The sequence below is a fragment of the Xiphophorus maculatus genome, chromosome 2, assembly GCF_002775205.1.
Source record: "Xiphophorus maculatus strain JP 163 A chromosome 2, X_maculatus-5.0-male, whole genome shotgun sequence".
NCBI classification, from domain to species: Eukaryota; Metazoa; Chordata; class Actinopteri; order Cyprinodontiformes; family Poeciliidae; genus Xiphophorus; species Xiphophorus maculatus.
The window spans coordinates 25,510,084-25,524,343 of NC_036444.1; the positions used below are offsets into that span (position 1 = coordinate 25,510,084).

Consider the following 14,260-nt stretch of genomic DNA (forward strand, 5'->3'; position numbering starts at 1 on the left):
TCTCGAAATATTTCACTTTAGTATGTGTCGATAAAGTTGATCAACAGGCTCTTAGAACTGTTTTATGATTTTCCAAAGAAAAACCCAGTAATGTGATGCCTTACTGAATTGTGAGCATTATTACTCCATGGCATTCCATCTTCAAAGTTATTTACTGAATTGGAACAACTCTTTATTATCACAGTTCAGGAGTACTGGAACAGAAATGAGCAAAAGCAAAGGCACTTTTAAAATGTTGAGCTCTTAAGCAATGCCAAAAGATGTTTACTTTCACATTAATATACCGTTGTATATGAACTTAAGACTCACAAATAATAATAAAAAAAATCCTTCCTATTCACTACTCGAGTATTAATCATAAGGTAGTAATACTCATATGAGAAATTGATTTCTTTTGGGAATAACTCACACATCAACGCAAATGAACTCAAATATTTTAATTTCAACACCAAAGTCAAACCAAATATTTATTAAAAAAATAGACAAGCTTTTACTTTATTCGCTCAACCTAAAGGCTTTAGGATTCCGGGATTAATATTGCCCAGGAAGTTTCCACTTCTCTATGTTGACGCTCTTTTATTTGAGGTTTTGTAAGACGGCAGAAAGGGTAGATACTGGAAACATTTAAACCTTTTTAGAAAACTGTTGCAGAACGGGATGTCATAGTCAGAGGAGTTTAAGCCGTCCCCTTGCACTTTGTCCTGCCAGTTCTTGATCCCTCTCTCTTTGGCCGTGCCTAAAAAGAGAAGACTGGGTAAGCTGGCAGCAACAATGAATTTTGTAATAATTTGATGTTTTCTAATGTTTTATTCTTTACCTGGAATCGTATTATCAAGAAGAAACCCAAAAATTCCACCGATGAACATATGTGTGGTGAACAGCACTACGATCACCTGGTCCATCTCTTTTATTCCTTTAGGAGGGAATAAAAAAAGTTAAGCACCTTTACAAAGATTGTGCGGTATCTTGAACCATATAAATGTCAAAGGTCTTGGTTCATTAAGTTTAAGTTTCTGAAACAACAATAATTCCATGAAAAAGTAGAGATTTTTGTTAGTTTTAGTGTTAGTGTTAGTTAGTTTTTCATATATTCTATATGCAGTTTTCAATGGTAAGCTCATTAAGGGGTGAGGAGGGGCGACTCCCTTTCATATTGAATAAAGGTTGAATAGTTTTACCCAGTCTTCTTTGCACAATTCTTTAAAAGGGACAGTATTATGTGTATTTCAGCCACATAGAATAATTTTATAGCACAATAAAGTAACCATGTTTCCTTCACTTGTTATAAAAATGCTGCTTAAATCAAATATGACTCCAAATAAATTTGACCTCGTAATTTAACACCTTGAAACTGGACTGGAAATTAACATGGATATCGCTCTGCTCAGAGCGTCTGGGAGGAGCTTAAACAGTAGGCTAGCATGCTAACGCTAGCTGGTTTCTTCTCTGTGGTCAGTAATTTGGATCAGGACATGTTCTCTTTGAAGTTCCAATTCATTGTGTGGGATAAAATATACTGGAGACGTGGCTGTCATGTTACACTAATAACTGATTTATAATGTAGCCTACTGAATCATAATCAAATCAAATTGTAAAGTGACTCAGAATTCCTGCCTCTAATAGATTCTGCCCTTGTCACTTTTCAGTGTGACTTGTACAGTAATTTACATTGATGTAGGTAAATATATGTATTTGCTATACATATATAGCACATTATATATGTGAAATTGTACCAGCTTATACAATTGTAACAATTAGCGAAATACGTTAAATTTTGTTAATTTAACAGTCAATTAGCTCAATTGTTTTAGCTAATTTACCGTTAGCTAAAACAAACAGTAGATCAAACAGTAAATTAAAATCTGTACACTTAATTATTTCTTTGAAAAATCACTATCACAATCATTCCTCCCTGGAGAAAGAATGGTTCAAAATCAAAACTGATCCAGAACTTCAATTGAAAATGACAGTCCTGCCCCGATGAATGGATGTAAACTTTTCTGTTTTCTTTATTTACCATTCAAGCTCTCATGAGCTAACCATTGAGAGCTAATGAGAAAAACAAATTTTAAGCTGATAGTAGATGAAGATTATGAAAAGGATTAAAACAAAAAACAGTTGGAGGACTGAATGGCTGCTTACTTTCCTGTGAGAACATTTACATGTGAGAGTACGGGATGGGAATCTTTCCTGAGTGGGCGATTAAAGCGTTAAAAAGAAAGCAAAACAAAACAAAAAAAAGACATTAAAGACATCCCGCAGTATTTCGCTTTATAAAACTTTGTGTCAGTTACTCGGCTGAAAAACCGAACCGATTTCTTTTTATTGGAACACCCTACTCTCAAAAGCTCCTTTATTTCCGAATCTGGAGGTGCCACAAACACAATTCCAATTAACCTTTATAGTATTTGTTCAAGCCTTAATCTTGGACAAAAAACTAACTTCAGGCTCAGGAATAAATAAATCCATCAAAAACGGGGAGATAATGATGTGTTTTTGAAAGTTGGAACAGTCCAGTGGCCACACAGCTTTGTTAAAATTCCAGGGTTTAAAAAATTTGAGAACATGATAAGTAATTCCCAAACTTTTTCCACTGATTAATGTTGCATGTATGCTGTGGCAATTATAATGAAAAACAAATCTCTAAAATACAAAAATTTAAATGCGCATAGACCTGATTGCATACTAATACTAACTCTTTGTAGGAAAATCTTTAGCTTTAACTTCAGCATTCACTTTGATCATTATAGATTGTTAGCACATCTCTTGTCCCCAGCTCCCTTCAGAACTTCTGCTGGATTTTGTTTTGGACTCTGGTTAGATCATTCCCAAAGTTACAAATCGCTCATCAGCTTTCTAGCAGACACCAGTGGATTTAGTGTCGGTGAGCCACTTTGAAGGTCCAATGAGCCGAAAACCTTTGATGATAAAATGCAAAAGTGGTATCATGAAATTCAGTTTGAAGAACAAAAAACACAGAACATGATGTTATTACCACCATGTTTACTGTGGGTTTGGTGTTGTCTGGGCGATACTCGCTGGTGTTTTTGTGTTACTAAATTTCCAGTGAAGAGCACATTCTCCCACACAACCTTGGAATATTTCAGCAAGACTTGGTGTTTAAAAAAAGATATCTGTTTTACTTCTTGCTCTAGAAATATGTAAAATCCTGATATGGTGTGGAATAACCATTTTTCCAGCTGCTACTTTTGTGGCACTGGCTTCATTGCACTGATGAGTAGGTATCAGCAAATTTCTGTTAGGCTTAGCTGGATTTTCATTTTGATTCACCAGATTTACTGCATTTGGCTGGAGGGTTGACATCGGTAAGAATGAATGCTTAAACTGAAATAAAAGCCTTAGTTTAAAGGTTTCCATACACGAATGCAAACCCTTAACAAATTAGCTTGTACACAATTCAGGTTTCCTTGAAGGTATACCAAGTTTGGAAATAATTTACCCAATTTTTTACCCAACACTTTTTTCTTCTGGGACTTAGGAAAATAAATGAATGCGTATGAAACCCTTAAGGCTGCAGTATTTGACTTTTATTTAAAACAAGCTCTTTCCATATTATGTTAAAACTATCACTTTATTGTGACAGTATAATATGAGACAATAGTCTCAAACTGTGAAAAAAAATCAAGCTGCTCTGCCTTCTCCTATGAACCTGCTGTCATCTAAACAAACACACTGTTCCACCAGAAACAACCATCAGAGAAAGGAGGACGGTGTTAGAGCTGTCAGTCACCCTTCACTTTCCTATCTGCTACGCTACAGCTAGTTCACCAAAATGGAGCCTGCCATGAATGCTAAGGCTAGCTAGCATAACTGCCGATGAAGGCGGCTAAACAGTTTTTCTGTGATACTAAGTTGTTTCTCTGCCATTAACACATTGAGAAGCATGTACACGAGGTTCAGTGACAGCGCTAAGACCTTTCTCAGGGCTCTGATTGGTTGTTTTTTGACCGGGAGCGGCACATCTATCCAAAACGGCAACAGGAGCTCTGGGAGGAGGTGGAGGAGCTCCATCTTTTCACAGACTATCTGTCTCATACCATACTGTCACAACATGGTGACAATTTGAAAAGAACATGTGAGAACCATATTTTTGTCAAAGTTACATATTGTAGCTTTAAGAAGGTAAGATGGCAGGACTGATTGAAGAATGTCATATTCAAGGAAAAAAAAAAACATCACCAGAAGACTGAGGTTGCATTAAAAATCAAAACAGTCAAGAAAATCTTCTGGTGGTAAAAGGGAACCCTTTGTTGTCACCAGACCCCTGAGTACTGATTTTCTCAGTCAGTATTAGCCTTTTATGTGGCATGTTTGACCACCAGCACAAGGGTGAACACAGAGGGCTATTGAGTGCGAATGCCAGCATGTTGGATTCTGCCCTGCTTTCATAACGTCCCTCCGGCAATAAACCTCCTAATGAAGTTGTATCGAATTGAATCAAGAACTGAAAACAGAACTGACGTAGTTTTAATCTGAACGCACTCTTGTTTGGTTAACCCAAGACGCACACACACACACGCCAGCATGCCCAAGCAAGCTCACACACACACACACACACACACACCCTTGCACGCAATCAGGAAATTCTCCTGCCCAAAGAGGTGCCAGTCAAAAGTTCATGGTATCTGCTGAGCTTAGTGGAACTCACACAGCCGATAGTTTTAAGAATGTCTGGAACAGACTACGGTTTGTTTACAAAGAGCATCGAGAGGCCTCGATCTTGTTGTGCGGACAAATCAGCTGAGTGTTGAAGCAAGAGAAAGACTCTGGAGAAGGGTGCTTTATTTGATCCGGGCAGATTACAGCCACTGTCATGGGGGCCAGCCAAGAGGATTTGGGAGGTAAGCAGCCTAGACCTGAGAAAACCAGACAAGCCTTTGTGCCCAGTGATGACTCTGGATTAGCACTTCCCTTGGAGACACTCGCATCACATGACTTCTAGGATCAAAGTCTTATGTCTGCATAGAAGAACTGTTTAATCTTGGGGATTGCTCTTTTGATAATGCCTTCATAGAGGGTCACCACAAACGGTCTCATTAAAACCAGTCGATGTAGCATCAAGAGCAACTAACGGCCTGCGACTGACGTGGTTTTGACGTCTTCGACTTATTGCACATAGAACTCTGTCTATGTCAACTGGAGTGATGTGTTTATCTGGCTGAGGCCATATCTATACTCCTGTATATTTATACATGTATATAAATATACAGGGGTATAGATACCATACTGTATGGGGTGGGAATTTATCGTTATAAATTTCTTATTATGATAAGAATTTTGATCTATCATTGTCACAATAAATTCCTATTAATGAAGTAAAAGAAAACTGCATGAATTGTTCGGATTATTTCATTTTTTTACGATTTTTTTCCACTGTTTATTCAATGAGAGTATCAATAAATATCAATAAATCTGAAAATATTGTTAAATTAAGTGACAGTGTGTAGATTATGGATATAAATCACACTTCTTTATATGACTAGTGTGCTGAAGAAGCGCATTAAAAATGGAATTTTGTATTTGTGGGGCTATGAATGTTGTGTCATGCGGTTACAGTCAAACAGTTAACTAAGAACTGTCTTGTTTATTGTTTTCAAAACAATACCACAAAATAGTGATACAACCTGAAGGCCTTATCACCAACCCCAACAAGACGTTTTGTCTTATTTGAACTGAGATTTATGTTACGTTTTTAAAAACATAACATAAACACCACAAAGAAAGTTACAAATTTTTTGGGATGATTTATTTACAGTTCTTGAGCAGTTTCCCCCCATGCTTTCACTTTTTGATAATTCATCTTTGGTCATAACCTTTAAGTCTATGAGGTTGATAGGCCAATGCCCTAATCTTTAAACTCCCTTTCAATCAGATTTAACTCAATCTGGGTCACTGAAAATCATGGATATGACTTCACTCACAAGGAACTTGTAGATTGAATTAAAAGATTTCCTATTATTTCTTATTACCGTATTTTCCAACTATAAGGCGCACCACATTATAAGGCACACCTTCAATGAATGGCCTATTTTAAAACTTTTTTCATTGCATTATAAGGCGCATAGAATAGATGCTACAGTAGAGGCTGGGGTTACATTATGCATCCATTAGATGGAACTGCGCTAAAGGGAATGTCAACAAAACAGTCAGATATTTCAGTCAAACTTTATTAATAGATTACAAACCAGCTTTCTGACAACTCCGTTCATTCTCAAAATGAATGAACAGCTGTTCTATTATTTTCCCCGAGGTAAAGTAAGTGACGTGGTATTTTTGTGACACAGTTTATCTTTTAACAACAGCAAGATATAACATATAGTGGAGGGGAACTTTTCCTCAATTCAATAAACACGTAAAAAACAGTCTGATACTGTTACGGTAAATCTAACGTTAGTGCAATCACAATATGTATCCACTTCTGCTATAACCATTGATTCGTTCATGTTAAATTCTCTCGCTGCTGCTCTATTCCCGTGTTCTACTGCGTGACTGATTGCCTTGAGCTTAAACTCTGCGTCGTAAGCGTGTCTCTTAATAGGAGCCATTTTGGGGTTTTTACACAAAACCCAGCATGCACCGCGCGTTTCTTCTTCTACGGGGGAAAATGAAGTCGGCGGCTGCTTACCGTAGTTGTGAGACCTGTTGTGGCTCAATATTGGTCCATATATAAGGCGCACTCTCGGCTTTTGAGAAAATTGAAGGTTTTTAGGTGCGCCTTATAGTGCGGAAAATACGGTATTTACACCCAATGGTACAAATATTATTCGGCTTAGCTGCACTGAACTAAAAGTACAAAAAAAGACTCATTGACTAGTTTCTACACCAGTATACTTTAATTTCCTCCTGATATTTTGTTTCCTCATCTTTTTTCAGTCTGTGTCTCTCTCTTGCAAAGCAGCAAATACACTACCCACAGCCACCACCATTTGTGAACACTGGTACACACAAACAACCCAGAGGTACCAGTTAACCTGGATTTAACCCAGATTAAACCCTGGGCATAGGTTACAATGCTCACCTGTCACCTTAACAGTTTAATTCTTGTCTTTGACCCGTTGCACCACTTATGTCATTCTGCTTATGCTTCCACCAGCCCACACATATATGAGTAGCACAGCAGACCAGCTTTACCAACAATGATCTAGTTAGACGGTTAAACGCATTAACAGAAAGGGTCACTAATGTTCCAGAGTATAAAACATCCCCAGTGATCCAATTTTTATTTCATCTGTCGTCTCCCTTAAGCTGGTATGTTTTTTCTTTCACAGTCTCGCCCACAGTGGACACACCTTGTGGAGGCTAATAAGGTTTGTTCAGTTCATCCGGTTGTGCCGGGAAGCTTGAAAAAAAAAAAAAAAACTTCCTCCATACCCAGACCCTAACAAGACACAAGCCAAAGAGTACCAAATCTGAGAGGGATCAACGATCAGGAGCATAGGAGACACAGTATTGCCCCCAGCAGGCTGAACTGGTTCTTACATGCCAACAGAACTCAGCTGATTGGTTCGGTCTGACCGGCTGAGCCACAAACTAAATCCATCCACTCCTTCTGTTGAGTCTGACAGGAGTAGAAAAATGATGGAAAAACAACAACATATTTAGATCTGTTCAGGTAAGACAACAGTAAACTCTGTCCTTGTCACTTGGAAATCCAGGCTGAAGGCTAATGATAAACTGTTTGCCATCTGGGGCCTCTGGGATTTGGCAACACCTTCCCTTTAGAAGCTTAGACTGGCAGAACTGCTCCCATCTTTTCAAGTGTAATCTGAAAGTGGAAACACAATGGGAGAACACTAACATTTTCAGTCATGAGCCTGTTATTTTCTTTGGAAAAATCAAAGCTCTTTTCTTTAATTAATCAGATGGTGGTTTCTTTTTAGTCAAAGACTGTGACTGCTTCAGGATGCATACCAAAGAACACTGGCACCAACAAGGGCTACTTCTCATTGGAGAGCTATACAACAATAACAAGATACAGTAAATGCCATTCAAGCATAGTAGTCTTGCTGATACTGATAAACCAGTGACGAAGATATGGTAGTTCCTAAACGATAAGCCAGTGAGTGGTTGGAACAATTTGTCAAACAGTCCCACATCCTGACAAGCTAATACAGGCCAGCAAGTTGTGAGCTTATAACCTGTCAGTTTAACACAGGTATAGAACACACATGGTTAAATGAGAGAACAATTTTTTTTTTAAATAAAACGGCGTGCTGCTTGTTACCTTGTTCTGTGAAAGTTTTCTTTGCAAATTTTGTCACGTTAAAACCAATAAATTGCAATGTATTTTATTATGATTTTAAGCAATAGTGCAACAGGAAGTAGGAAAATATGTATGGTTTACACATTTTATTGACAAACTAAACTGGTACCCCCCAAATAAAATCCAGTACAACTTGTCTCACCACCTGCAATTCCTGAATAAGCATAAAATTGCGCAAATTGAAAATACCAAATTAATTTGATAATTGAAACTCGGCAATTTCGAAAAAACATGTTTTTCGGTAAAACGTTTTTGTGCTAGCATGAGGAGATTTTTCATTTGTATCGAAATAGATGGATTTTGCAAAACTCCAATGGAAACACTATTTTAGCGTCTCAAAAGTCACGTGATCAACAAAAGGGTGTTGAAAGTGGTAGGAGGATGATGGTTTGTTTTTGTTTTTTGTCGGACAACGTTTAGTTGGCTCCACCAGAGCTCTCACAGCATCGCACGGTTCATGAAAAGTTGCTCTGAAACACTTCATCAAGTGCAGCTTAATTCATCATCTGGAGATGAAAAAAAGCAACCCACAACAGGAAAGAAGTCAAGACAAGAAGCAAACGAAAGGCAAACATTCTTTACATTTACTACACTGACAAATGCTGCAGAACTTATTAGGATTCAGCAAAAGTTCTCCACTTGTGTTCTTATGAAGTTTGTCAAATCCTGAAAGGGTTTTATTCTTGCAACATCGTGTAAAATAAGATATTAGAACATACAGGCCTTAATTCATTATTAATGAAGGAGCCAAAAAGCCCATCATAATTCTGGTGAAGGTTCTGGTGACTTTGGTCAGAGTTGTTATAAATAATTGTTGTTTGTGAAATTACAGGTTTTATGTGTCTGAAAGGCAAAAAAAGACATAAATATTTATTTGATTTCCCAGATATCTGGCTATGTGTGGACTAGGCCTAAACATACAAATCCACTTTACTGGGGTAATCATTCATTTTTGTTGTAATGTTTTCGAACCTGAAAGGCTTTTAAAAGAGCGTCTATTGTAACTTTACCTGTGTCAATGATGCCTGGATTGGAATGAAACCAGGTAGGTAGCACAAGTCCACTGAAGGTAGAAAAACCAAGGATGAGGAGGTTGCGGGAAGAGTTGAGATCAACATGCTAAAGAGAAGGAGAGGGGGGGAGAGGGGAGAATGACATTATGTCACACAACTTGTTTAAATTGGTTTATTGACTATTGCTTCCAGACTATTTTGTTGTTCTGTGAAAATGAGCAGCCAACTCTGTTTTGGAACAGAGTAGATAAAATGAAATTAGACATAATGTGGAAATAAAAAAAAGCCTATGAGTCAAATACTATTTTAAGATGGATTCACATTTGATCATAACAGGTTAAAAATGTTAAAGTGGGGTTAGCCCCTAGTATTTATAGACTCAGAATTGAATCAGATTGGGGAAACAAGCAAGAATCTTTATTTTCCCATGACACAAAATTGTCAGTAATCAACATGAATAGCAGCAGGTAAAGACAAATGCACATGGAAACTGGAACTTTTGACTTTATATGTGTTCCATCTCCATTGGGCCCTTGTGTGTTTTTCCATTTGCTTAAAAACTGAAATACAATACCCAAGGTTTCAGTTCAATGCTAAATCTGAACACTTTGATATTGCAACCAGGCATTGTGTAAATGGTACACACTGAACTGCAGCTCCCTCAAGCTTTTGCTACATATAACTGGGACTCGAGGGAGCTGTAGTCGTTCAATGCGAACAAAACAGTTGTTGGATGAATATAAAAAGAAGCCAAAACATATAAAGTTTCAACTGTTTTACAAAGACTGATAAAAGAAATTCTTTACAGGAAAAATACGTCATTGGGACGGGACTTCAAACACTAATGAGATGGTGAGTCGGTGCTTTGAGAGCGCAAAGTGGAGATTTCTATGTTCTGGGTGTTACTTTCTTGCAAAAGCTTCCCTGGACTCCCTGCTGCTTGTTTTCTTTAACACTCGTTAAAAGCAGCCTGAGACCTCTGAGAACCAGCCAAACAGTTATGGTCTAAGGCAAATAAAACCAGCACAAAGCAATTAATAGTTATTATTTGTTATTTGAGCACTCCAATAGTTTTCAGTTTCAACAAATGTTCTGCCAGATCTCATGTTAACTTGTCTATAGTGGAGAAGGAAAGACCAACGTCTAATTACGGTTGCTATTAAAACTAAAGACCTCAGTCAAAACGTTGAAACTTGATAGGAGCCGTTGTTGACGGAAAGTGTTTCCGAAACCTTTCCACATTTTCTTATGCAACAAATAAAAAGAAGCACACAATTAATCGTGAGGTGGAGGAAAATGCAAAGTTTTTAACATTTGGTATTCCACGTAAAAATCTGTAAACCATGTGGAGTGTATTTATGCTAAGCCCTCCAGATTAAATACTCATGAAGCACATTTTTGCTGCCGTTATACCTGTAAGTCTTTAGGTATATCAGCTTTGCACATGTAGTTGGCTGGTTTGGGTTTTATCTAATAAACAGGGACTTTTTTGTCATAAAGTAACTTCTCATTGGGACACACAGAAGTCGCATGTAGGGTACCCCAAGGTTCCGGCTAGCTCAGACTTTAACAAGTCATAACTTTAACTACCAAAGCTATGCAGATAATACACAGCTCTACATTACAATTTCACCAAACGACTCCAAACTTATCCATGTAGTGAACAGATCCGTAGAACAAATCAATGTGTGGAGGCGTCTTTCCTTTCTCCAGCTGAACAGAAACGAAACTGAAGTTATTGTCTTTGGACCAATAGTGGAATGATCAGCATGCAGCTTCAGATTTTTCAGCTAGATACTATCAATCAAGCCTGAAATCTGGGTGTTGTGATGTACTCAGACAAGACAAATAAAGATAATTACAAAGTGGGGATTCTATCACCTGAAGAACATTTCTAGGATTAAAGAATTAAAGTCCCAGCAAGATCCAGAGAAACTCATCCATGTCTTTATCTTTAGTTGCACTGAGTCAAACGGCTCCACATGATCCACAGTCCTGCTGCTGGCATTCTCACTACAACCAGGAAGATAGAGCACATCGCCCAGTCCTAAAGTTCTAACACTGGCACCTTGTAGCTCAGAGAGTAGACTTTAAAATACTTTCATTAGTTCATAAATCACTGATTGTCTTAGCACCAAAATACATTTCAGTCCTGATGTTGTCATGTCAACCTTCCAGAAAACTCAGGTCTTCTGGTTCAAGTCTACTTTGTATCCCCAAAATGAAAAGCAAAGTTGGAGAAGCAGTTTCTATGCTCCACTAATCTGAAATAAACTTCCAAAAAAATACAAAACAGATGAAACACTGAGTTCCTTTAAATCAAGGCTAAAAACTCACCTGTCTCGAGTTGTCTTTGACTGGAACATTGATCAAAATGTTTGATAACAATTATTCTTGACGATGGCATTTGACGAATTTTTATGTTGCTGCTTGTTTCATAATCGGTAAAAGTATTATGTTTTTATCACGTAAAGCACTTTGAAATATGTTGTTGCTGAAATGTGATATACAAAATCTTGATTTGACTTGTTGCCTATCCTTTGCAAAATAGTTGAAGCTCATTCTGATTGGATGGATAGTTATTGTGAACATTGCTTTGAAAAGAGGTGTTCATTTATTGATCCCCAGAGACAATTCAGGCCTAAATACAAAAGAAATTTTGTCTATAAGGTGAAAGAAGTTCTTAAAACAAATAAAATTAGGTGGTGGAAAATGATGATGTTTTTTTTCTTTTAAAAATTTTAGTGTTGTATGCATAAACATTCAGCCCCCCCAAGTCAATATAGTGTAGAATCAGCTTGTAAAGCATCTGTAAAACACAAACAAAAAAACACTTAATGTGTTTACCTGAAGGTTGGAAATCCCCACAGCTGCAATCATGCCAAACATAACAAGAAACATTCCTCCAATGACTGGGTCCGGGATGGTGATAAAAACCGCTCCAAACTTCCCAAAGACGCCCAGAGCAATCATCAAAACTCCTGTTGTCTGAAGGACGAGACGGCTGCCAACCTGAGATGAAGCAAAGAAAATGACGATACTTGGAAACCCTGATTATATTTAGATATTTATGGTTTAAACATTCCTCTTGGTCTGACTTTAATTGTTGAATATTTGGAAGAGTGGCCAGCATGGTCTGAACGGTTTTGTTCACTTTCTCCTTTGACATTGCAAACTATACTTGTGAAACAGTGCAGAAACTCAACATCACCATTAACACATTCTACTTCTGTTTGCTGATTGGCCCAGGTGAAATTCATCATGAGAAATCAAGCTCAATTGGAAAAATCCAAGACAGAGTACAGAAAAGTTCTTGACAGTCACTAGATCCCAGCTTAGTAAAACACTACCGGGTTAATTTTGCACGTATGGAACTATGGGTATGCAACATGGTATTGCATACCCATGTTGCAGTACATGGATATGCATCCACATATTATGGAGCACACATTAGGTGTTTTGGAGCAAAATACATAATGTTTTGCTCCAATCTGTTTAAGAACTATAGCTGCTTTTCTAATGACCATATAATTTTGCAATTTGACAATTTCAAAAATAAATTTGCTTAATGTAAATGCAACAATTTTGAAAAAACTAGTTTTATGATAAATAGTTGTGGCACTAAGATGAGGTGGATTTTGGTTGTATTGAAAGTGTTGTGTTTCCCAGAACTGCATTGGAAACTTCGCGAGTGAAGCAAAACTTTCCTGATATGCTACCAAATTTTTATTTTCTTTTGTACAAAAAGTAATTTATCTTGACATTACATGTCAATTTTATCAACAAATAATCACAGTGGCCTCACCCTGTTTTTGGAAAACTTACAATAGCTGAGTTATACTTGACAGGAGATGGATTACTAGATTTGATCGGTGCAGTAGACGCTCACAACAGACTCACCCTCTAACTACCTACTTAGACACACACTCGACCTTGTGTGTTTGTTTCCGTTCTATTTCTATTTCCTTTCCTCATATTTGTTTGGCAGGTCTGAACAGATAACAGTAATGCATTTCTCACCTGTCGCATGAGTGAACTCACTGTTTAAGTGTACTGGCTTGGTAAAGCAGGACAGTGTCACACAACATGATGTATGCGTGATGAGTGCGCTGGTTTAGAATGTGACCACGGGTATCAGGTGAAGCTCTGCTGGCTTTTTTATATTTGAATAAACCAGCGCTACTTCAAAGACAGAAATGAAGACTCTTGTTAAAGTTTCAGTTAGCAGTTAAATTTTATGGTGCCAAATGCACTTTGTGATTCACTCGGCAAGTGTCCAAAAAGCAGGAATGTTGATATTTCTAAAGGTGATACGTTCAATGGAAAACAGACTCCTTCTTTTTCTGAAACTCAGCCTTCAGGAAGGCATCATGACATTGCTCCTCTATTAACCCTTTATCAATGTTTTTTCACCGTTTCACTGACAAGTAGCTTGTACGCTGAGCTTAACAGATGCACAGGTGTTTGCTAATTGCTGCTGGCTGGACTGAAAGGGCTGAGTGGTGGAGTCAGGAGGAGAGGGATGCTCTGTGGTAGCTTGAAGAAGCTCAAGGGAGAAGCTGCACCTCCAAATTGGTGCTAGGTCCAACCAGGTGTTTTGCACAGCAGAATGGTTGCCACGGGACATCAAAGGATTTCTCAAACATCCATGAAAGAATCGAGGCAACACCCCAGGCATGTTTTTGAAGAGGGAATAACATTATAACATGATTTAAAACTCAAAAGTTTCAGTTTTACACAATACTGCCCTTTAACATACATTGCCTTGCAGAAGTAATCATAATAGTAGAGGTTTTTCCTATTTTGTTACTTTATAACCACAAATTTATAGTCCCACACAAGGTATTACATAACTGTAAAGTGAAAGGAAAATTAAACAGGGTGTTCATTTCCTCTTTTTACAAGTCAAATGTGAAAAATATGATCCCTTTCATGGTAATCACCGTTTCAAGTTTTTGAACAT

The 14,260-nt window shown here is 37.6% G+C and overlaps 1 protein-coding gene across 1 annotated transcript in view; it reads right to left on the reverse strand.

Moving 5' to 3' along the window:
• Positions 1-422: 422 nt before the first annotated feature.
• The window catches only part of LOC102234562 (solute carrier family 23 member 2-like), a 108,585-nt gene continuing 94,747 nt past the window's right edge, over positions 423-14,260 (reverse strand). The window contains exons 9-12 of the mRNA XM_023343577.1: positions 12,145-12,309; positions 9,295-9,403; positions 818-913; positions 423-736 (exon numbers count right to left, since the gene is read on the reverse strand). Of these exons, the coding sequence (XP_023199345.1) occupies positions 561-736; positions 818-913; positions 9,295-9,403; positions 12,145-12,309 (546 nt within the window). The 3' untranslated portion in view covers positions 423-560. The remainder of the gene's footprint in view (positions 737-817; positions 914-9,294; positions 9,404-12,144; positions 12,310-14,260) is intronic.